This window comes from Epinephelus lanceolatus, chromosome 7 (assembly GCF_041903045.1).
Source record: "Epinephelus lanceolatus isolate andai-2023 chromosome 7, ASM4190304v1, whole genome shotgun sequence".
Taxonomy (NCBI): Eukaryota; Metazoa; Chordata; class Actinopteri; order Perciformes; family Serranidae; genus Epinephelus; species Epinephelus lanceolatus.
This window is the reverse complement of record NC_135740.1, coordinates 43,779,131-43,804,605: the sequence shown is the minus strand read 5'-3', so window position 1 is coordinate 43,804,605 and position 25,475 is coordinate 43,779,131. Positions and strand designations below refer to the sequence as shown.

At 40.3% G+C, this 25,475-nt stretch overlaps 1 protein-coding gene across 3 annotated transcripts in view; it reads left to right on the top strand.

Moving 5' to 3' along the window:
• Positions 1-23,001, top strand: part of LOC117261049 (transcription factor COE3) — a 201,174-nt gene extending 178,173 nt beyond the window's left edge. For 2 of the 3 annotated variants that reach the window (XM_033633252.2, XM_033633251.2), the window contains exons 12-16: positions 8,636-8,701; positions 9,649-9,823; positions 14,605-14,784; positions 20,511-20,600; positions 22,828-23,001. In XM_033633252.2, coding sequence (XP_033489143.1) covers positions 8,636-8,701; positions 9,649-9,823; positions 14,605-14,784; positions 20,511-20,600; positions 22,828-22,859 — 543 coding nt within the window. In that variant the 3' untranslated portion in view covers positions 22,860-23,001. The remainder of the gene's footprint in view (positions 1-8,635; positions 8,702-9,648; positions 9,824-14,604; positions 14,785-20,510; positions 20,601-22,827) is intronic. The other variant, XM_033633253.2, reaches the window with a different exon arrangement.
• Positions 23,002-25,475: the final 2,474 nt, after the last annotated feature.

Sequence of the window (25,475 nt, the reverse complement as noted above, 5' to 3'; positions counted from 1 at the left end):
AGAAGAGAGGACGTAAAGGAAGGAGTGAAAGGAGGGAGAGTAAAGAAAGTGAACAAAAGAAAAGAGAGGCGGTAGGTGAGTGAGGAAAGGAATGAATGAAGGAAGGCAGGAAGGAAGGAAAGAAATAAAAGAAGCAAAATAAGGGAAAAGGGAAGGAAAGTAGTCACGTAAGGAAGGATAAAAGGAGAGAAGGACAGAAAAGAGCGAAAAGGAAAGAAAAGATAGAAAATAAAGAAAATAAAGAAAAAGGGAGACAAGGAAGGGTGGAAAATAATACAAAGAAAGAGAGGCAAAGTAATGGGGCAAAAATAAGGAAGTAGCAAGTAAGGAAAGGAGTGAAAAAAGGATCAATGGAAGTAAAAATAGAGTAAGAGAAAATGGGAAGAGACAAGTGAGTAAGGAAAAAGAAATACAGAAAGAAAAGGACGTAGCTATGTGCAAACACAGAAACTGAACATACACAGATATATACAGTATTCATATGTGTACACACACACACACACACACACACACACACAGTGTTGGCAGGAGCAGGCTGACAGATTGTCTGACAATAGAGAGGGATGCTCCTGGGGGGGTTTGATTGACAGGAGGCCATTCATTCACCGAACACACACACACACACACACACACACACACACACACACACACACACACATCTACACAAGTCCAGATGATGTCACACAGACAGATTCACCCTCTGGACGGTCAAAGTTAAACAAACACATCCGACATGAAAACAGAGTTTTAGAGTTGTTATAGGCCAACAATTTACCCTGCTTCCAGTCTTTGTGCTAAGCTAAGCTAAGCTAACAGTCAACCCTTCTTCCCGTCTTTGTGCTAACTAAGGCTAACTGTTTTCACCTGCTGCCAGTCTCTGTGCTAAACTCGGCTAACAGATTCCCCCGTGTCTAGTCTTTGTGCTAAGCTAGGCTAACTGTTTCCCTCTGCTTCCAGTATTTGCGCTAAGCTAGGGTAGCAGTTCACCTGTACTACCATTCTTTGTGGTAAACTGGGCTAATTGTTCTCGCCCGTTTCCATTCTTAGTGCTATGCTAGGCTAACCATTTCCCCTGCTTTCATCTTTGTGCTAAGCTAGGCTAACCGTTTCCAACTGCATCCAGTCTTTTTGCTAAGCTAGGCTAACTCTATCCTGGACCTGTCTCTGTCCTGGGGATGAGGCTGACTCTTGAAATGGTAATCAAACACTATTCCAGGCAGCCAGTGAGCAACAAGGGATGTTTGTGTTCATGAACAGGACAGGGGAAAGGCTGTGGCTGTATAAAGATAAAGGCAGCGGGAGTGAGAGCTAATGCTAATGTGCTAATGTGCTGAACTCCACAGAACCTTGTCAACAGTTTTTCTCCAGAATCGCTGACTCCATCTTTAAACATTGCACTGTTCCTTTAACTGATCAGATGTAGTACAGTGCAGGAAACTACAAACATGGCCTCCACACTGAACCAAACCAGTTTGATGCTTCAGTTTCAGTTAGCCTTTATAGCACCAACTGTGACACTGTGACTCACCAGACCTCATACACATGATTAATAGCAAAATGGGTGTTTTGTACATGTGTTGATGTAGTGAGTTTTGGTGTTTCCTACAGTAGATACAGCACAGGGTGATTAATTTGGATTTGTTTGACTGAGACTGAGATTTAACTGTGGATATTAATAATGGTCAGATAATCAAAGTAAATGAAAAGTTTTCCAGATCAGTTCAACTTAAATTCTTATTAATGACCTTTAACCTCTTGTTCTGTTTAGAAATAACAGAAATAATGACTTAACACATTGCAGTATAATAAGCCCAAATAATTAGTCTAATTGCAGATGAAGAAAGTGTTGCATTCACTGATAAGCTCTGCTGTGGGAAAATCCACTGAGAGAGCAGAAAAGGCACAAACAGCTGATTCAACTGTCAACAAATACACACAAAAGTACAAACAGTGACACTAAGGGTTTATCACCCAGTAAACATTTCCAGTGTTTATTGTAGCTCACTGCTTCTACTGACTGTTTCTGTGTTAAGTGTTTTTTTTGTTTGTTTTTTTAAGTTTAAGTTTATTCACTTTATCAATCCCCCTGAGGGGAAATTCAATGTTTTCACTCTTGCTTGTCATTAACACACAGGTCTGAAAGACACACACATGCACAAACAGGACCTATACATGCACAAAGTGGAGAGATCTCAGAGTGAGGGGGCTGCCCTTTGGTCAGGCGCCCCAAGCGGTTGGGGGGTTCGGTGCCTTGCTCAAGGGCACCTCAGCAGTGCCCAGGAGGTGAACTGGCACCTCTCCAGCCACCAGTCCACGCTCCATATTTTGGTCCGGACGGGGACTCGAACAGGCGACAATATTTTTATTATTTATTTATTTTATTATACAGTGTTATTGTTGTATTTTAGAATTTTATGACTATTTTACGATGCATCTGTGATTGTTTGTTTTGGTCGACGTGAAGAGTTTTGGGGAGAAAAATCTCTGGATGTCGTTCATTCCGTTTCCATCTCAGTGTGTTGGATCGCCTCCTTCGAGGTCATCGTCTGTCGTGGGAAATGAGAGCTCCGTGTGTGTGTGTGTGTGTGTGTGTGTGTGTGTGTGTCGTTGCCAGCAGCGAGGCAGCGCTCTGATTGGCTGGGAGGAAAACAATGTGGTTAATGGCGAGTGTTTCTCCTCTGAGTCACTGGAGACGTTTGTTTGGACGCTGCTGCTCCAGCAGAAATTTAAAATAGATTAACATAAAAAAAAAAAAAAGAAAAAGAAACGAGCCACAGTAGAATCCAGAGTAGAAATCCCCTGTAATCTCTCCCCATCAGAGCAGCTCATATTCTGTCTTCAGAAATAAAATCCACAGATGTGAGGTGACGGAGCAGCAGGTGATTCAGTCACAGCCGAGAGGAGAGAAGACATTTCCTTTGAATCTCTAATGTTCAGTTCAAAGACTTCTATAGGAAAAATACTTCTGGGTCAGTGTACACAATAATTATCTGGTCCTTTATTTAACATTAGATAAGTATTAGTAGTATTAAAACACTTCAGTACAAGTAAAACTCCTTAATTACAAATTTGAATCAAACAAGAGGACCAAAGAATTTGAATTCTTTTTGCTGTTTTGGTTACATCAAATTACTGTACTAAACAACTGCTACTACTGGATATATGTGTGTAGTTTAATTAAAAGAAATGTATTAAATTATCTGATTTTATCAAAAATTGAATGTGCAAAAACTCAACCTGCAAAGTCATCAGTTATTATGTATAAAGTCAGATTTTTTATGAAGTGGAAATACTCAGTAGAAACACTTAAAAACTGTACTGAAGTATTAAAGTACAGTACTTGAATAAATGTCTGATAGCGAGTTTTTAACTCTGTGATAAAATATGCATATATATTTATTAATCAGTTTTCAGACAGGTGAGTGCAGCTCAGAGTACGTCACATGTGTTGAACTACTCATAATTACACAACAAAAACATAATCAAGTAAAACTATGGCAGGCTAATGCTCATGGAAATAAAGATACCAGAATAAAAAGTCTACGACAAGTAAATAAAATGGCAAATTAATGAGTATGAAACCAAGTAGATGATTAGTGATCTACGGAGGCCCTGAGAGAGTGTGTCTCACATCATATACTTTCATTAGCACACTTCATTGTAGTACACTATGTACACTACGTACTTCCTGTGTGGTGCACTAATTACCACCTCTTCTTCTGCTTCGTCTACTTTTTAAACAGCAAATTGCAAACAGATGGTGGAGCATTATCGCCAATATTGGACTGCTATCTCTGCCCACACATAAACCAAACTTTCGCCACAAAGCCAGAGCTGATTAAAATGTGCTGCTATAGCTAGGAGCAAGTTAGCTAGCTAGCTACAATAATGTGAGTGCTAACATTAGCGAGCAAGCTAACGTTAGCACTCCCATTATTGTTCGTTACAGACCCCACAGACATTACTGACTTCTTCTTTTCAACAACAGTTGTTGCAAAAAACATGTATAACTTACATCTGTATAGCGACAGTGTTCACTGTAGCTAGCTCTGGCTATGTCACAAAGATGGCGACTATTAAAGGTCATTAAGTGTCCATCATTCCACACTCAACTTTTAGACCATTTTAAGTGCACCAGTAGTACACTGCATTTTCCTGTAGTATACAGTGTGAACGCACTTAGCACACTAAAAATATTTAGTGTTTAGTACAGATGGCGCCCCATTTTCTTAATGTGATCGAACTTGTTCTCTCTCCTGTGTTTTTGACTTTCATGTGTAAAATCAGGTAAAAAAAAAAAGAAAGAAAGAAAAAGAAAAGGTTTGTCTGTAGAAAAAAAGATTGGTCAGGTTCATTTTGGATCCTGACCAAGTGTGTGTTGTTGTAATACTCATTTTCACCAAAAGAGGCTGACGTGCATCACGACCCATATTCTAAGTATGACTAAAAGGTCTGTAAAGGTACATAATATGTTTTATGTACTAGCAAGTTATGTAAGGTGGAAACATTTCTGTCATGTATTTCTTTTGGCTGGAAATGTATTTTTAATCGGCACTAATATGCTGTTGGTGTTAGAAACTGAAACTCAGCTGGAAGAAAAAAATGAATGAATCTGCCAGAACTTTTTATTCCACCTGTTTTCACAGATGGAAAAAAGGTAAAAAAAAAAAAAAAAAAAAGATTCTGGCAAAACTTGTTTTTCACTTGGCAAAACTTTTTTTCCACCTGTTTCACAGATTTAAAAACAAAAGAAGAAACTTGGAGAGTTATCCTAGAGAAGTCTTTTCTTTCACTTGTTCTTAAGTCATAAACACAGGAGAGAAAACAGTTCTGATCAGACTGAGACAATGTACCACCAGATTTAATTCCTCCACTTGCCTCTCAGGGCTTCCGTAGTAATCAAAAGGTTCCCTGTCAGAAACAGAGACAGAGAAAGACAAACAGAAACACTCAGGTGAAGCAGGTGAGATGTTCTGAAGTTTAATCCCAACTGGTTCTCACTGAGCCGAGTCCAGCTGGTCCAAACGCTTTATTCTGTATTGTGTTCACGTGCTGAGGAAATCCAAATCCTTTTTCTATTAGCTGTTAATGACTTGGTGGACATAACTAAATAATAGATACCAGAATCAGCTTTTTAGCAGTGTGTGAATAAATATTATTTTATTTATTTTGCATTGCTCTGTGTATTTAAACTGTAAGAGACATAACTAAGAACAGAGACAAGAAATGTGAACAAATAAAGGTAAAGAATAAACAGGACTATCATCAAAAGTTTAAAAGTTATTTATCATGTGAACAACGATTGCAAAAGCATTAGGTGCCAATAAAAACTTGGGTCACATATTCCTCAAACATTCCAATTTAAATATTTATAAAAATAATAGTAAAATCACATAAATAGAAATACAGAATATAGATATATGGATATAAAGTTAAATTAAAAAAAATATAATGCAAATAAAAAAGTGAATATAATAAGAAATAATAGTAAATAAATGAAGTAAACTAAAAAATAAAATAACATAAATTAAAAATGTAAATTAAATATAAATAAAATTAATAAATAAAAATAAATAAATAAAATTAAAATAAAATAAAATATATTTAAAAAAGTAAGTGAATAAAGTAAAATAAAGTAAAATATTAAGTAAGTTATATATAGCCTATCACGTATATCATTTACACAAGTATATGGAAAAAATAGATGTGTGTGTATATATAAATATATATATATATATATATATATATTTAAACATATATGAATCTAAAAAAAATATGGACAAATTAAGTAGTTCCGTATGTTGTAAAATTTATATATATATATATATATATATATATATATATATATAGTCACCATTTATTTATGTTCACTATATATATATATATATAGTCACCATTTATTTATGTTACAAAAAGGTGACGAGATATGTGCAGTTAATGCATGTATACAGGTAGAAACTAGGGTGAGAAAAAAATACAATCAAAATGACAGATTATACACAATACTCAATAAAGGATAAACAATATAAAAACTGAGAATAGAGACTAAAGTGAGGGCTTTAACATTTACTGTAACATGGAGATGTTTCTAAGAGCTGCAGAATTGTTCTTGAATATTAAACAGATTTAAATTTATGTTGAATATATGTGCAATATAAATAATACATGTATGATGTTCACCATGTATATATTGAGGGTGTTTCTCTTTTCTCTGTCTTCCTGATGATGGTGGTGATGATGATGATGATGGTGGTGATGATAGTGCTTCAAGATCAAAGTCACTTGTTTTATTTTCTTCACATGCTCAGAGGACCAGGAGCTTTCAACCACATCTCATGGTCTTCATCAGCTTTCAGAGGTTCTTCAGTTTCCCTCGTGTGTTTTAACGTCTCCTCTCTACGGTCATCTTTACTCCTCTCATTCTCCTTCCTCTCTGTGTTATTAATAATATATATAAACTATACAGTAATGATACTTATTGCACACACACACACACACACACACACACACACACACACACACACACGATCTGATGGTCAAACCGTGTCTCTGAGTGTCTCTTGGCCTCCTTGGTGCTGTAATACCTCAGGGAGCTCCAGCAGAGGCCTCCACCTCCCCACTGCTGCTCCTCAGGGACACCACACCTCCTCTTCATCACCCTCCTCCTCCTCATCTCTCTGTCAGCTGATCATCCTCAGGTTTCTGTGTGTGTGTGTGTGTGTGTGTGTGTGTGTTGTCACCTGAGGCTGTAGTGTGAAAAACACACCTTCATTCACACTCCTGGGAGTTTGTTTACTTTCTCTTTTTGTGTTTCCTCCCTTTGTTCCTTTATTTCTTCGTTTCCTCTCTGTTTCCTTTTTTCCTTCCTTTTCTTGACTGACTGTTCCTACATTTCCTGTCATTACCTTCACTTTCCTTACTTACTTCCTAGCTACCTTTTCCTTTTCTTTACTCCCTTAATCCCCTCCTTTACTTCCCCTTCCTTTCTCCTTCCTCTCATTTACTTTCCCTCTTCTCTCTTTCCTTTCTTGAATTTCTTTCATTTACCTTTTCCTTATTTCTCTCCCTTTCTTGTATTTCCGTCCTGACTTTCTGTTCTCCCTTTTCCTTGTTTTTTATTGTTTCCCTCCTTCCTTTTCTTCCCCCATTACTTCCCCTTCCCTCTCCCCCTTTTTCTTATTCCCTGTTATTTCTGTTCTTTACTTCCTTTGCTCTCTTCTCCTTCCTTTTCTTTCTCTTCCTCTTTTCCTCTCTTAATTTTCCACACCTCCCTTTCCTTTCCTTTTTTTGTTTCCTTTCCTTTTGTTCGTAACAATACTGGCTTTCTTTTCCTTGTCCTTCATTTTCCCTCTCTCCCTCCCATTAATTTCCTTAGTTTTCTTTCCCTCCTTTACTTCCCTTTTCTTAAATCCTTCCCTCCTCTCTTTTCCTTTCCTTCTTCCTTTTGTTTCCTTCCTTGTCCTGCTTTTCCGTGTCTCCCTCCCTCCTTTTAATTCCTCTCCTCCCCGTTCTGTCCCCCTTTAATTATTTCCTTTCCTTTCTGCTTTCCAGATTCCCTCTTTTCTTTCCTTCTTTACTTTTCCTCATTCCTCCCATCATCCTTCCTTTTCCTTTAACATCTTCCCTCTCTTCCTCTTCCTCCTCCTCTGACCCTCTCATCATCCTCCTGTGTGGGTGTGTATTTATCTATTTATCAGTCCTGTTATTGTTATTAACAGCCATCGCTGCAGCGACCCGCTGCGCTGCCGGCGCTCAGATTGGAGGCTTCCTCTCCTGTGGGCTGATGGGAAAACAGCCCCGGGGCCTGTGTGTGTGTGTGTGTGTGTGGTCTGCAGCCTCGGTGTTAATGGCTTCCTGCTGATTCTTTTTCTCTTTTTTCCTCCCCTCGGGTTACAAACATTCATCCGTCCATCTCTCTGAATTCGTGTCCATCGGCGGCCATTTTGGATCTGATCAGTATGTTCTCAGGTGTTACAGTGAAGTTGGAGCCCACAGAAAACACATGTCCCCAACCTGAGAGTGACTTTAGTATTAATGAGACTCAGGTTGCTGTTTTCTGAGCATCTGATTGGTTGGTTGTGTGGTGTTACCTGTGTTGATGGAAGATTGTTACGTCTCCTTGTCTGCTCAGTTTTCATGCTTTAATGATGTCTCACAGTAAAAATATAAATTATTGAAAAGTTAAAACTCACAAGTGTGAAGAAGCTCCTCCAATTAAAAATTAGGTGAAGCTGTTTCTGTGTTTTGATTGGACAAAACAAAACATCCAATAATTTTGATTTGAAACTGGAGCTGAAACAATTAGCTCTATAATGAATTAGTTATGAACTATTCTGAAAATGGATTAAAAATGCTAAAATTTTACAGCTTCCAGCTTCTCAAATTTGAATATTTGCTGTTTTTCTAAATCATCTTTAATAGTAAATTGAATATATTTTATTTTTAGACTGTTGGTTGTGTCAATTTTGGCTTTGTAAAATTCGGATTATTTCTATCATTCTATGGATTCATGGAGAAAGAAATTAGCATGTTAATCGATGAAAAATAAATGAACTGGGGCATTTAAACTTCAGAAACACGTCAGAATAAAAAGTCTGTTTTTCTAAATTAACGATGAACTCTCTGTGTCTGTCAGGAGGTGCTGTTGAAGCGAGCAGCCGACCTGGTGGAGGCTCTTTATGGGATGCCACACAACAACCAGGTGAGTCAGTGGCTTCACTCTGACCTTTGACCTCCACTGAAATCTGCAGATTTAAACACACCCATGTTCTGCACTTTAAAAACAGACTTAGTGACTTTTTAATTAACTGTAATTATCTTTCCTAAACCTTCACTGTACTGTTGAAAGAAAAAGTGTAAAAAACATTTGTCACTGACCATAATCTGGTTTTATAGAATCCTCCAGTACTGATGTTTCAGTCTGGTGATGGTCGGGGATTTATACCCTCAAATTAGTCGTCTGCTTCCTCAAATGACTCAATTAATCCCCTGAAAGTCCTCCAGGAGTCGTGTCCGTCAGTCCGTGTGTGAGTGGGCAGTGTAGGAGAGGGTGGTGGTGTTTTACCTGCAGGGCTTTTACAACAATTTATTCAACTCTGTCAGGTGATTCAGTTCTTAGATTTAATGACACGGTGTGTTCACTGACTCATAGATGCTCAGAAAAAAACCAACTGCTGATATTTTTAAGGATCAGATCTCATCACTGTGTTGTCACTGAGTGAGGAGTGCCTGTAGTAGTGAGCGTTAAACACTGTCAGGATGGGATTTAAATCATCGTTTCTCCAGTTTTAGACAGAGTTCTTGAGCAGATGCTTCTGTTTAGACAACATTTAACAACTTTGGCTTCTTTTGTTAAATGAAAAAATATTGGAGTATCATAAAATACTAACTGTTCCTCCTCAGAGCCAGAGGAAAGAGTACTATCAAAATACTGTACTACTATTTCCCCTCATGTGTCAAAAGTGTTTTACCTTGAAAATAAATGTTGGAGAAGCAGGTTTAAGTTACAAACACCTCCCGACCCTCTACTGAAATATTAACAGAAAAACAGAATATTTATCTGGTGTTCAAGAATTACAAATGCAGTCCATCACTAATAACTGTGGACTCTTTTCTCTTCACTCTCCGTCTCCCCTCCCCCGCCTGCAGGAGATCATCCTGAAGCGAGCGGCCGACCTCACCGAGGCCCTCTACAGCGTCCCTCGCAGTCACAACCAGCTGCCGTCTCTCACCGGCTCGGCCGCTCACTCGGGGATGATGGGAGTCAACTCGTTCAGCAGTCAGCTTGCCGTCAACATCTCCGAGGCCTCACAGGCCGACCAAGGTGAGAGCTCGCCGCTACCCAGACTCCCCTGGGCATGTGGGTCTGAGGGTTTAGAGCAGAATCAGAGTGAGGAGGCACCTCAGACACCAGGGGCCACAAACCAGGCAAAAAACTGTTTTTGGTCAAACTGTATCTGAGCTCTGAGGCTCTTCAGTAGAGTCCACTAGAGCTCAGGAGAGTCCAGTAGACGTCATTAGAGTTTAATCAAATTCAGTAGTGTCCAGGACTCAGGCAGACCTCAATGGAGTTCAGGAGAGTCCAACAGACTCCGATATAGTCTAACAGATTTCAGCTGAGTTCAAGACAGTCCAGTAGTCTCCCATACATATCAATAGAATTCTGTAGACAGCAGTAGAGTTCACCTGAGTCTGGCAGAGTTTGGTGTGGTCCAGTAGAGTCCACTTTACATCCGGAGAGTTCAGCAAAGTCCAGCAGACTTAATCAGAGTTCAGTGGAGTCCAGACCTGTCAAACGTTCAGTATCCTGCAGTCCAAGAGGAGTCAGCAGAGTAAACCTGAGTAGACTGCAATAGAGCTAGATAGGTTGGTCTAGTCCAGTAGAGAAGAGACCAGTAGACTCCCTGCAGCCGTCATGTGATCACTGTTTTATGGGTTAGACCGGGTCTTGCTGGTTCTGGTCTCTCTGCCGGTCCTGGTTCTGGTCTCAGCTGCTGTGTAGCGACGTCTCTGAGGGGCAGAAACACAACAAACAAACTGTCTCTGCAGTTTGAAAAGTGTCGATGTCAGCTTCACAAAATTAAAGATGTTTGTCATAAAGTTCAGAGCGAGCACGCACACACACACATGCACGCGCGCACACACACACACACACTCACACTCATCTCCTTACAACAGCATTATTGTTTCCTGCATCAGGGTTATTTTATCTCCCTGACGCTTCATTTCTTTGTCTTTTTTTTTTTTGTCCATTTCTTCTTCTCTGAATTTTGATGTTCATGTTTCTGTCTAATTTCTGGGTTTTTGGCTTTTCATTGTGTCAACTCAGATCACTTTTCTTCTTCTGTCTGACGTTATATTTTTCTCAATTTCAACAAATCTCACATGCAGACACAGTTTTATGTTTTAAAAAAGTCTCCTAAAAGTACTTCCCTAAAACAGCTGCTCACTGTACTTTTTTTCAAACAAACATTGTGTGTTTGTTGGGGACTATTTTCAGTGGCGGATTAATCCACATTTGGCACTCTAGTGAGTTGTTTGTGGCAGCAGGATGACTGTATGTAGGATTGAGTCAGAGTAAACTACAGTGTGTGTGTTCATGGTAATAAAGGAACACGTCAGTGTGTCTCACTGATGTGTTTTTAACAACAGTACAGCTCTGTGGCACACAGGAAGAAGATATATCAGGCTTTGATACACACGTTGACAAGAAGAAAAATGTCGAATATGAGCAGAGTATGAGAGCAAAGTTTCCTTTCAGCAGTCGGTTCTGCTTCTGTCACGGACGCTCAGGAAAACGTGCAGCAAACAGCTTGTGAACACGCGTCGACAGGAAGCAGATAGAGCTGCTTTTACTCCCCGGACACCCCCCTCCACCTTCACCCCCACCCTCCGCTAAACCTTCGTCTGCTTTTCACATCGGCTAGGCAGCGAACACCTTACAGGAATCTATGAGGTCATGGGAAACGAGGCTGCAGCCGCGCTGAAAATTCATAACTCGGTAGTTTATGTGCGTCGAGCTCTCTGGTCGGAAACATTACACCGAGGATCTGACCGCCCTCCGTCCTCCCCGCTGGTATGAAGTATGAAACGGCTCTTTGTGCCCCTCGCAATTATCCGCCGTGATTAAAACATTAATAAAAACAGCGGCTCCCAAGCCCAGGCCTTATCAGACGGACGAGGCGAGTAATTTACGGCGCTAATTCAGAGCAGCTCGGCCTGCTCAGCATCATGTCATCCTCCTGCTTCGGTTACTTCCTCTGGAGTTTGTCTTGGTTCTGCTGCTTCACACTGACAGCTGACGGGTGGAGGTGGTAGAGAGCAGAGTCTGATGCCCCCAACCATCTATTCACATATCAGAATGTAAAACAAACAGAGCTGGACACTGCTGTGAATCCTGTGACAGGGAAATCTGAGTTATGAGTCTGTGGTAAAATATTCTGGACTAGAGTTTACTTGTTTTCTCTGGAGCTTGACTTTATCTTACAGCCTTCTTCAGTTAGTGGAACTTGCTCAGGGGACATAGCATGCTTTGGTCACAAGATGGTGGTCATGAAGGGAGGGGGAAGCTGCACACCTGAAAGAGTCCCTTCACTTCACTTCACTGAATGGAGCAGTGGGATGTGATTAGAAGCTGTGTGCCACAGATTAGTGTCCCAAGGGTCAAAATTTAACCTCCACATTTATGTTTTAAGATCAAAAAACAAACAGACTTTTCCAGTTTGGATCAACTTGTATAACTTTAACACAAACTAACAAACTGCTGCTGTGATTTTAAGAACAAACGGTTAATAAACACACACACAAATAAATAAGCTATTTGTGTCCGACAGAGACATCAGAGGAACAAACACACTGACGTCATCGGACATGCGGCCAGATTTTCTGCTAACAAACATCAATTATATTTTATGAGAACTCCTACAACTGTTTTACCACAAAAGAAAACATCTTTATATGATGGACTCAAAAAAAAAAAAAAGCAACAGTTTGAGAGAGAAGTGTGTGGCCCTCACCAAAGGAAAAATAATTGGGGATGTTTTCTTTTTAAGTACGACTTTCGGATCTTGTAATCGTGAGTTAGTGCGTCACAGTTATGTTATGACATCTGAATCTCATAATTAGTATTTCCGCATCTCGTAATTCAAGTCATGTCCATTTTATTTATACAACCTAAAATCATACTGGGCACAAGAGCAAGTACAAAGCATCCTTAATCTTCTGCTAAAGACCATAAATTACCTTGAAATATGTTTAAAGATGTCATCTCTCTGTATCTTGGATATAGAACTTAAAGAACAATATAGAAAACCAGTAAGACAATGTAAAGTAAATGAGAAAATTAACAATAAAAGTTCGTAGGTTTGGTGATCATGAAATTATTAGTCATATTTACTGGATAACACCTCCAAAGTTTCACAGTTTCACAGCTGCAGTCTGCATGTTTTCAGCCCACAACATCAGCTGTGGTGTTTGTTTGTGACTCGATGACACTTGACTGAAAACTCAGAGCTGAAAACCTGTAAATGATTTGATTATTGTCAGGAGGTTTCGTCTTCACAGTCGTTAAAGTCCAGTTTCTAATTAAAACCGCGTTGAACAAACCGTCCACCTGCGGGGAGTTCTTCAGTGTTTGACGGTTTACTCAGCGAAACCAAACTGTCAGTCAACCAGTTAATCAGCGGCAAACCCTAACTGCTCCTAAAGCGAGCCTCTGCTGCCAACACATGTTTCCATTTGAGTCGTCAGTGTGAGGTCGAAGGATGTGATCTGCTTCCCACGCTGCTGTGGACGAGGACGGGCAGGGAGCGGGAACGCCGCAGAACAAACAGTGTACACTGGGTTCCATTTGTTACACATGTATTTTCTTATGTTATTAAAGAACAATCCTGACATTTAGTGTTGAGCTGTGACGTGCTGCAGCTCGCGGCCGCTCCCTGCACTGTTTTCTTCGACATGTGTTTCCCATCGCCGGCTCTCCTCACCCTCCTCGTCCCCGGGCAGCGCTCCATCAGCCGCTCCTGCTGGGAATTGCGTTGGCCCGAACCAGGAAGTGGGGGAAAGTGGACGAGGGTGGAGGATGGAGGGGGGGGTGCTGTAATGTGCTACTTGGCACACTGTTGGCTCTGCTCACTGAGCTCGGCCCGAGGTCGGTGGGAACTAGGGAGCCTCTTGAGGGGGTTAAAGGTCAGGATGAGTGCTGCAGGGAACATTGGTATTCAATGCATCTTGGATGAGGGTCAATCAGCGGGAGCGCAGGGGGGAGAGGAGGAGGGGATGTTAAGGTAAGTACAGCGCAGCAGCGAGGTGAGAGATGAAGGGCAGACTTTGCCTGGGGGGGAGGCGAGCTGTTGGATAACAGGAGAGCAGCAGTGACAGGCGTGATGATGTCATCGCTGAGGTCACAGCGAGGAGGTCAATGAGATTAAGAGGAGACACTCCTGCAGTGTTACAACACTTCACTCATTTTTGAGCAAATACACACAAGTTCATCAAGAGTGCACTGGATTCCTTATAACCAAACTCTGACCCAGTACCTGAGTCCTTCATTAGCTCTGATCACACAGTGCCTCATCATCATCATCATCATCATCATCATCATTATCAACTTTTTGTGTCTGAGCTGTGTCACATGATGGTTAGTTGGTCAAGCTTCATGCTGCTGTTTGGATCAGCTCTGGTCATTCTTATGTGTTTTTTCAGATCTGGTCTCTCTTTTTTAAAATTTATAAATTAATGCATTGGGTTTGGTTCTCCAGGTCTGATTTGGATCAGGTTCCGAAATTTTCTTGAGGTGGAAAAGAGCTGCTGGTTACTGTGACTGTCCCTGTCAAGGTGTTTAATTATCAAGTCATCGCAACAATAACAACAACAATACAACTACAGCATTAAGATACAACAAGATTTCATAATGTTAGATCAAGTGTTTGAGTTCATGTGTGATGGGGACATGATTGAGTTGATTTTAGTCTAAAACGTTCACGGCCAGTTTTACGTAGTGTATCTCAGGGTCCGTTAAACTCACCTGACTCAGGATGCAGCAGGTTTATAAAGACAGGAAGAAGAACTGATCCTCTCTGACAGTGACGTGTTCCCTCCACGCAGGTTATTCCCGTAACTCGAACAGCGTGTCTCCTCGCGGCTACGTGCCAAGCTCCACGCCTCAGCAGTCCAACTACAACACCATCACATCCACCATGAACGGATACGGAGCGGGGATGACCAACCTGGGCGTACCTGGATCCCCCAGCTTCCTCAACGGCTCCACCAACTCTGCTTACGCAAGTAAGTCCATTAAAACATTACATATAAACCAAACCTCATCCATCTGAGAGGCAGTTAGCAGGACGGATCCTTTGACTGTCTGAGAGCGGCTGAAAGTGCAATCCAAAACACACTTCGCTGTTCATCATTACGGGGAACAACGTGATACTTTGAATTAGCTAAAGGTTAAATCTTAAGAACATGAATCTGCTGTCACAGGTGAAACATTTGGAACAGTTTAAATGTTTCAAAGTGTAAATTATTATGTGAAGAAAGTCACAGCTGAAGTTAAAGCGCTGAAGAAATTGAAGTGTCAGTCAAAGCACCTAAATTGTTTGAAATATAAGTCGACGTTTGAGCATTGAAAGGAGTGAAGGTGTCATTTCAAGTGTAATCTTTAAAGTGTCTGTTGAAGTAAATGCAATTAAAGCAGTTGATGTGTCAGTCAAAGGTAAATCTACACATTTAGCTGAAGTTTCAGATGATGTGTAAGCACTGAAATGGTTTCAGGTGTCAGTGTAAACACTGAAAGGAGCTGAGGTGTCAGTAAAAGTGTTTGAAGTCAGTTGAAGTGTGCAAGGTTTTTTAAGGCAGTTGATGTGTCAGTTGAAGGTTACCTCTCACATTTAGCTGAAGTTTAAGGTGATGTGTGAGCACTGAAAGGAGTTGAGGTGTCAGTAGTATCAGTGGAAGTGTTTTTGTGTGAAAGTATAAGTCATGAGAGCAGCTCATGTGTTAATTGGAGACTGCAACATGCTGAAGTTTCAAATGAAGGTGCTGAAAGCAGTCAAACTGTTCTTTCTTAACCCCGAAGCTACGGGGGTGCAGTGAGGTAAAGTGTGTTTACTAAAACAGTTGAAATGTCAGTCGGATGTTGCATTTTTTATATATTTGATATGAGCCTTTGTGCTTTTAGATTTGGTGTATTTGGCTGAAAGCTATTGAAGCGATGAGCTTTGTAGAACTATTTGATCGTGGAATAATTAAACATGATTATGGATTAGTTGGTACCAAAAAGTGCTGAGGTTTGATTCCTAGCCCTACCTGTAAGACAGGGTAAGATAATTGAAAGCCGATAAATCGTCCAGTATCAGCTCACTGCAGATACATTGGTATTATTGTGTATGTTGATCATTCTAAAGTTTGTGAGAGCAGTGACAAGTTTGTTTTCCAACTTTAAAATGTCCTGCTCTGCACATTTCTTGGTCGTGATTGTCACAAATTAAAGGTAACCTCAGCAAAACTGTTTATGTTATGAGTTGTGTGAGTTGTGTTAAAAAAAAATTAAAGGGTAAGTTTGTTATTTTCCGACCTGGACCCCAGTTTCCCGTGTGTTTGTGTCTAATGGAAACAACAGTTTTTGAAGCTGGTCCAGTATTTAGTGAGACCATTGCAGACAGCACCTACAAAGAAGGTTGCATCGTGATCCTTCGGAACAATTATCCACTGTCAATTTAGGTTGACTAAAAGTGTTTTTTTGCCACTGACAGGCTCAGATTACTATCAGAAGTGTCTGACAACATTATGGAAAGGATCCCTACAGAGACATCCCCAACATAGCCATCACCAAACCCACCAGACTCCATTTATACAAACAGTGATTTTAGTGTGTATAGAGGCAGCATGTTTTCACATCTACCTGGGTGAATTAAGGGTTTATTTCAAACAAAGCAGATTTGGTGATTGTTGGAACAGTGGAAAGACAAAGCAAGACAGAATTAATGAGTTTCATTTTGTTTCTGACAGCTTTGAATGAAGTGTGTTTTACAATGAAATTGCTGCTTATTTAAATGGAGTCTGGTTGGTTTGGTGATGGTGATTTCAGGGCTGTTTCCGATGAAACAAAATGGGTCATACTCTTTGACAAAAGGTCTTTCTCTGTAGGGATCCTTTCATAATGTTGTCAGACACTTGTCCACCTATAATATAATAATAATAATCTGAGCCTGTCAGTGGCAAAAACTTTCAGTGGACGTACATTGATGGTACTCATGCCCCGAGTGGATACACTGCAGCCTGTCCTCAGCACACTCTATCAATACTGGACCAGTTTCAAAATACGCTGTTCCCCTCAGTCACTTGAACACAAAAACATGGGAAAAAGAGTCACGGTTGAAAAATACTGGACTAAGATTGGCAGATATACCATCATTAGATTCTTTAAAGCTCAACTATTATTATCAGTATCAGCCATAAACATCCTGCCGTGGTCGGGCTGCAGGCTAAAACCAGGATATAGTGATACTGACAACTTGAATATAAGATAAGCTGGAACTGAAGTACTTGTTATATGTTTACTAGATGCAGAGTAGTTGTTGTTTCTTTCTGTTGAGGTTCACGGACCGATGCAGGTGATGAGCAGTCACGGTTGTGGTGCACAGAATAATGAAAGTGAATAAAAGTGAAGCGTTTCCCGCTGCAGGAGACGAGTGGATGCTTCAGTAGTTTTCAGTCAGCCCTGTTGTTCCTCTGAAACTTTCCTCTGATTAACACGCCTGGAGTCGGAGCTGCTGCTTGGAAGGCGCAGGTGTGTTTTGGAGACCGGTAAAGTCTAAACTCGCCCGCGGGGAGCGCTCCATTGTTTTGGCTTCTGTATCAAAGAGCTCAGCGAGTCTCAGCGAGACTCGTTTAGAAGGTAGTGAGCTCAAACTCTGTGCCAGGTGATGTTGTCGTCCCTGGCGACCAAACAAAAGGTGGGCTCACATCTCGCCTGGCTGAGCTACAGTTCCCTCCGCCGAGGGTCTGAATGTGTGTGCGTGTGTGTTTGTATGTGTGTGTCGACCGAACACCGCCACGCATTGTTCACCTCCTCCTTCCTCTGACTGTCCCCCTGTCCATCCTCACCCCCTCCCCCTCCTCCCCGACTAACCCCACTAACATCCTCACCGCATCCTTCATGCATTCATGCTTTGGGCCGAATCCATTAATATCAGCTGGAAAAAGAAGCAGAAAAACAACAAGAAGGAGCCAAGAAAGAGAGGAAATGTGAGAGGAAGAAGCAGCGATCCAGGACACACTGATAGTTGTTGGCATGAAGCGATAAATCACATTTACATTCCCCCGTTTCATTTTACAGTTCCATTTTCAAATGCTGTCCTTGAATCATTTACAGACTCACTGTGGTCCATAAACTCTGTGGAAGCTCTTAAAGGGACAGTCCGACATTTTCTGAAGTCCTACTCTTCTCTTTCTCTCAGACAGTGAGACCTTCAGATGTCAGTCTCTTGTCTGTGTGTTCAGTAACAAGCTGGAGTCTGGATGGAGTTAGCTTAGCTTAGCTTAGCTTAGCATAGAGACTGGAAGCAGCTAGACTGAGCTTAACCAAACTGGATATACACCTACCACCTATTTATTAGTTTTAGTCCAAGTTGGAAAGTACAAAGAATATAATTAGATTTTTAATTTCAAGGTCAGTTTAAAAACTCTCAGCTCAAAGTCTGTTTAGTAGCTGTTTGGTGGCTTTCAGTCATATCACATGATCTTCATCAGCCCAGTTGTTTTAAAAAAATTAAATTTGAACTTGATCTTTATTTCTGTGACAACTGGGCAAACTCTTTTTGCTGAGAAAGATTATGGGAAGTAATTAAAAGCTTCAGCTACCGAAAGGATCATTTAACCGAATCAAATGGTAAACAGTTTGCATGTACACAGCACATTTCTAGTCTTAGCGACCACTCAGAGCACTTTACAACACAAACACCATTCACTCATTCACACACACTCCTGCTGAAGAAATCAGACTCTGAGTTGATCTCACTTTAAAGAATCCAGGACACTGATAACCTTGAAAAAGGTCAGTAAATGTATTTTAAGACTAATAGTCAAATTAACTTACTCTCTGTTTCCTAGATTTTTTTAAAAGTGAGATGAACTTGTCAGATTGTCAGAAGCATCTTCCTCCTGAGCCATGATGCCCCAAAAAGGAAAAGAAAGAAAAATCAAAATATGTAAAAACGTTAAGTGGAGCGTCTGGAATTTATAAACGTATCATATGATCTTCATCAGCAGGAGAAGTAGGTGTGAATATTTGCCTCCTCAAAAAGAATATTGTTTTCATGACAGCTGATTTGCTGATGTAAAGAATCAAAACCTCTCTTTGTTTATTAACCAACCTACCTGAGCGTTTAATTTAATAAATAAAATATGACAAATCTGAAGTATTTAAGAGAGTTTATTTTGGCCACTTTGCCTTTTCTGTAAACGTTTTAATTATTTAAATTTTCCCTATTTCACTTTTAAGTTAAATATTCAGTTACATCAGTGAACAAAGCAATCTTTTTTTTTTAATTTTGTCTCAGCCCTGTGTCAAATGTCCTCTTTAGTTTTTATCATATTTAATCACCTCATCCTGCTCTTTTTTTTTTTTTTTCAAGTCAGGTTCAAGTTGATGAAAAGTCTGGGTATGTTAATCTCATCTTAGTTTTTTAGTTAAATTAATTTCATTCTAGTTGATGAAAATTTCTGATATGTCCATTATTTAGTCAAACTTATTCCATGTAAGATTTTCTCTTATCATTATCTGATGAAAAACACAGGTTAGACATTGACATCCATCGGCATATAAGACACTTGCGACGCTGACTGACATGCAGTGCACACCCACAAACACACACACACACACACACACACACACTTTAGTGAATTATCAACATGTGCATTTACCAACACACACACTCTGTCGCTTCTGTCTCTCACACACACTCACATGCTGTATTCGTCGAACAGTCTATAATATTTCATCTTCTCTTTTTAAATCAACAACGAAAGAGATTTCAGTAGTTTTTTAAAAGTAAACATGAAGGCATGCACTTTATTTTGTCAGTCAGCTCCTCATCGTCTCATCTTAGCTCTGGAAAAAAGGTCACTGACAAACATAAGTTATTTTTGTTAACAAAATTAACAGCACTAAAAAAATGCTGAAAAAATGTTAAAGATGTTTATCATGTAACTCCACCTAAAACCAAAAATTGTTGCTTTTACACTTCTTTTTTGGGAGATAAATGTTTATCAGTGAGTTTCAGAGGTGCTGGTAGATTTCTGAACAGTGGATGAGGCCGTGCTAGCTGTTTCCCCTGCTTTCAGTCATTATGCTAAGCCAAGCTAACCCCATCCTGACTCCAGCTCTGCACAGAACACAGACAAGATGCTGACATGTGAACGTCTCGCTGTCTGAGAGAAAGAGAGGATGAGAATTTCAGAAAATGTCGGACTGTCCCTTTAATCAGAATCAGAATCAGAATCAGTTGTAGAACAAAAATAAACTGTTTTATAGCCACAAAAGACTGAAGTGGTGGGTTTATTAGGAAACTAACATTGTAATCTCACACACACACACACACACACACACACACCTGTACAGTCTGTGTGGATGACGCTGCTGCCGCTCTCAGGTTGGATCAGGTTGGGTTTTCCTTTTCACCAAATCAAAGTCCTTCAAGTTATGGATCAACTTTGCCAGATGTGCAGCTGTTTGTGTTCGGAGCATGTTTGTTCCTCCAGACCTCTCGGCCCGATCTGAGGCAGGGACCCATCCCCCTCCTCCTCATCCTCCTCTTCATCCTCCTCCTCCTTCTGCATGATCCATCCCCATCAGATCACTCACCTCCTCTGTCCGTCTGCCTGCTCGTTACCGTCACCTCCTCCTGGTGGACCCCCCCTCCCTCCTCCTTCCTCACCTCCTCCTCCTCTCTCTTCCTCTGCTCCCATAGGCCCTTATTCATTCTCTCCTGTCCATATGGTTTCTGCAGTCAAACAGAAGAGCGCCTTCGCCCCTGTCGTGCGGCCACAGACCTCCCCGCCCCCCACCTGCACCACCACCAATGGCAGCAACCTCCAGGGTGAGCATCCCACCCCCCCTCCCGCCTGTCAGCACCCCCCGTCCTCTGCTGTCCACCTGTCCATGTCCCACCTGGACACACAGACAGACAGACGTCACTGTAATGATAACAACTCTGTATTTGTTACATGTGAAGACCTGGTTTTAAACACTCAGAGGTCAAAGTTGATCCATAACTTCTGGCACACGATATAAAAACTGCTCTTTATTCATCTTATGGAGTAACGTTGGTTCATCACTGATGACGACAAACATCCAATAATTCAACCTGTTTCAAACACAAAGCAAAATGTTTCAGGAGTTTTCTCAAGTCAGGTGATTTTTCATGATAAAGTGGAGCAATCTGCAAAAAACAGGTATAAGATATTCTCACTTCTTTTAATAAATAAATAAATAAATATTACTGCGGGGAAAAGACATTAAAAACTGATGGAAAGTTGTATCAATTGGCCTGTAAGCCATCAAGTAAAGCACAGACACACATGTATGATATTTTATTGTTGTAACTTTGCAGGAGGCTGGTTTCTTTGTAACTTCTGGCACTTTTTGTGAAGTTTAAGAGCTTTTAATTCAAGTTTAACACTCCTGAAGTATCCATATCATCATGTGAATTCAGCCTGTTGTTGAACCTTGCACGTCTTATTTGTCTTGACAATTAAACAGACAAAAAAAAATTATTTCGAAATGTTCCTAAAGCTGCTTTCACACCGCCACGCGGCAACTGCCCTGACAACGCCCAACCTGCAAGGGTGTTTCCCAGAAAAGCAAAGTGTTTTCAAAAGTGGCTGCTGGTTCATGGCTGCGATCACAGGCAGGTGCTTCAGTGAACACAGGCAGAAGTGCAAGCTAGCTTCTAGCTGCATTCTGTAGCAAGACAACGGAAATCACTGAAATTACCAGTGGTTTCTACATATTTGGACAATTTACAATTCATTGGAAGTTTGACAGACATGTTATCGCAGGCCCAGTTTATCTCCAGGTTGTCGTTATAAGTTGCTGACGCCGTAACTCTGGGTATCCCGACACCAACATAATCAGCTCCTCCGTCTTGATTTGTTTTTGCTTCAATAATGCCCACTATTTGATCGGCCAAAGTCAGGTGTCAACTGCCAGAAATTCCAGACAGAACAAAATCTGTGCACGTTTACATGGGCAGCAACATGTATTACTTGTTGGAAACCACTTCCTCTCATCGAAATGACTTGAGTCAGTGAGTTAACACGCAGTGGTGTGTAAGCAGCTCAAAAAAAGTTTTCACAAAGTCACATTTTTCGTGATTCTATAGAGTGGTTGTTTGTCTATTTCCAGTTTCTGAAAGTAACACTTAAATGATTTTCAACCAGGTCTGTGTCACTGCGGTGTGGTGAGTGTGTGCAGATGAATGGAGTCTGGCCTCCACCCTGTGCCGCCAGCTCCTGGAGCTGAAAACACGTCATCCATGACATGAAATAACAGGTTTTATGTCATTCTGTGGATTTTTGCTTAAGGCGTGGGCGTGAGTTCCAGCGCTGGTGGCACAGAAGAAAGCCAAGCTCCCCACAACACGGTGACACAGACGTGGTTTAAAATCAGATTATCCCTTTTACCTCGAGGCTGGGACCCCACATCAATCAAGAGATAGATTTTAATATTTACATTTTGATGTTTGATGATAAAAAAGGCAAAATTTGTCAATTACTTTATGTAGTTTTGAAAATGATGAAATTGAAATGACGGTCACATTTCCAAGACATCAGTCGGGTTCTGAGGATTTCAGGGACTATAAAGGCTCACAAGAAAAATACAGTTAAGAGACACTTAATTTTGGTTTCAGAAAGATTTTGGAACAAGTCTTTAATTGGAAATTGGCATTTTTTTCCCACTAATTTTAGGATCATAAAGTTTTTATGGCTCAATAATGTAACAGAGTCTGTTACCTGATGGTGTGAGAAATAAAAGACTGGAATGAGAGGAAAAAACACTCATGCAAAATCAAACATATAGAAATGCGTACTTTAACCTGCAAACACACTGATACTGTTTTGTGTGTATTTTAGTTTTGTACTCAATAATTAATAGAATTAAACTTGTTGCAGTGAAGTTTCCCTCATCATTTAACTTTAGAAGGTTAGCCTATTCATTCACATTTCTGTCTCATATCAGCAGAGACGAGTTCGTCCTGTTTGTTGTGTTTTGAGTTTATTTTTCGTTTCAATCAAACTGAATCTGTTTTTCTGATCATCTCTCAGCTATGGCAGGCCTCATCGTCCCGCCCATGTGAGGAGGATTCTCAGCCAGATACCGTCAGACCCCTCCCCCGACCCCCTGAGCGCTGATGGCCCCGCCCACCTGAAACGCCACAACAAGAACAGCAGCGAAAAATCCTTCCCGTCATCCCCCCAGACCGACCCAGAATCCATCACTGCAGCAGAAGAAAAAGTCTGACTCTTCATCGATTCATTCAGCGCCATCGTGTTCGATGTGGAACTTTAAATCAACGAGCAGCCGCTCCCTCAGAGGAGGTCAGAGGTCAGAGATGTGAACTGTGGGAGGGAGGGCAGGTGTCTGCAGTTACTACATGTTGTGTGAGTATTTGTTGTGCTGAGTTAGTTTGACTTCAGAAGTCTGTGGAGACTCAACAGGTCTCAGATCAGTTTGAACCACTGTGAGACAGGAAGGAGGCGTGTCCACCGGCAGCTTCTGATCACCACCACGACATCACCAAGAAAGGTTTAGATCTCATTGGATAATAAGCCAATCAGGTTTGATTTAAAGGGCCAGTGCTCTTGAACATTTTAGCCACTACGTACAAATCACAGGTGAACATTTATTTTTTCATTCCAGGTCTCCGTTGACTTTCATTTATTTCCATATAATAGGAATTATTAAGAAGACTCTAAAAAGTTGCACATCTTTTATAATCTATCACAGTCAAGTTGTCCGGTGGCGGACTTGTTCAAGCCTCCATCTTTCATTCCTTCAGCCACCCTCCTGAAAAGGTCGCAGTTGAGATAGTTGCACGTATTCAAAAATCTCTTGATATCCAAGTCTTTTATAAAGTTTAAAAGTAGGTGTGCATCACTTTTGAGCATACCTCTCTGACCCACAGCCCTGCAAACTGGCAATGCATGTAATTCATTCACTGTGCAAAATTAGAAAGAACATGTTGGCCGATGCTGATAGTTCATTTTAAAGCCAAAAGTGATGTTCACTGTGATAGATTACACAAGATAGACAAGTTTTAAGAGTCAACTTTAAAATTAACACGGTCAGTCTATTATATGGAAATGAGTCGACACTACGGAGGACCTGAATGGCCAAAAAATAAAACGATGTTTTTTTTAAAAAAATACAATCAAATGTGCAGACAACATTAAAATAAAAAGCAAAATGATATATACAGCAGTTGAAACTTACCACCTCACTGGTATGGTGCCTGAAATATTACAATGAATCATAATTTTTCTCTGCATGTTTTAGTTCATTTATTTCAAACTCTCCATCAGTCTTTGGATTGATATTCCCCCCCAACAAGCTTCTGTTGCTTTGAGTTTATTTCTATGAAAATGAACCTGCAGAAAGAAAATTGTTTCATCAACATTAAGTCAACTTTTACATTCCTTATTGTTGCATGACAAAAGTTCAGACTTCAACTCATTCTGCACTTTTTAAACAACATCAGGCAACAATGACTGACGTGATGGAAAATATTCGTCTCTGCAGATTAAAGTTCAGAACAAATGAAGATAAATTATCTTTATGGTTGTTCACAGGTGATGTCAGCATGTGGTCGCATAGTCAGTGAGCTTAAATGTGAAAAACAGCGGTGCAACCCTTTAAAGCTACAGTCAAATGTGTAACATGTGACTCTGGAGAAAGATCGTTGATTGTTGAGTCAGAGGACGTTGATTATGGACAAGTTGAGTTTGTAGTTGAACCAAACCACCGACCCAAAGCATCGATATTTGACAAGCAGGGAATGAGTCTCAGCAATCAACTATCTTTCTCCAGAGTTACATAGCAGCACTTTTAAGGTATTAAATGATTGAGCGCCCAAAATAACCATATTTTGGTTATAATATGTTTTATAAATTCCATGTTAAAATCTCTAAAACCTCTGATTGGTTGTGGCTGGATCAGAAGCTTTCGGTGGACTCTGAACCTGAGTTGGACCGAGTCCAGAAACCAGGAAAAATCAAACTCTTCAAACCTTTTTTTTTTCTAATCTGGAAAAACCGTCAGACGGTTTCCAGATTTTCAATCAGAAAAACTAAAACTCCCCGAAGGACCAGACTCCTTAAAGACGTCTGATAAAGATCACGTCTTCTGGCATTTTCCTTTCTGTACCATAGCTTTTAACGATATTTGTGTCTCATAATCTGAAAAGGAGGAAAATGCAGTAATTTTCTAAGCTAAAGAAAGAATTAACAAACATCCTGCAGAGAAGAACAAATGTTACACTAACATTTGTCTGAATAAAGTCGAGGCAGCCCAATGTTTTGTTTTTGTTTTGTTTTATTTTTTAATAATTTTCAGTTTTTTTTGTTTCGGTCATTTGTCAATTTTAAAAATCCAGTACAATAGTTTCTGTTTCGCGGGTGTGTCGAGTGGTAGATTTTAACCAGAAAAAGCTTGCAGCAGTTTTAATCACATTTAGGTACCAGATTTTCTTGTTATTCTTCTGATTGTGCTTATTTTATATGTATTTATAAAAGTATGTTTTGGGGAGTTCCTTTTGTGATTTAGGCCTGAATGATAGTCTCAAATATATATGTAAACACATTTGATGTCTTAATACCTTTTAGATATTGTAAAAAGAGTGAACAAGTGAGAGGAATTAACCCTTTTGTAAAAACAAAAAAAAACGTCACGACATGGTCACCCTGTTTTTGAAAGC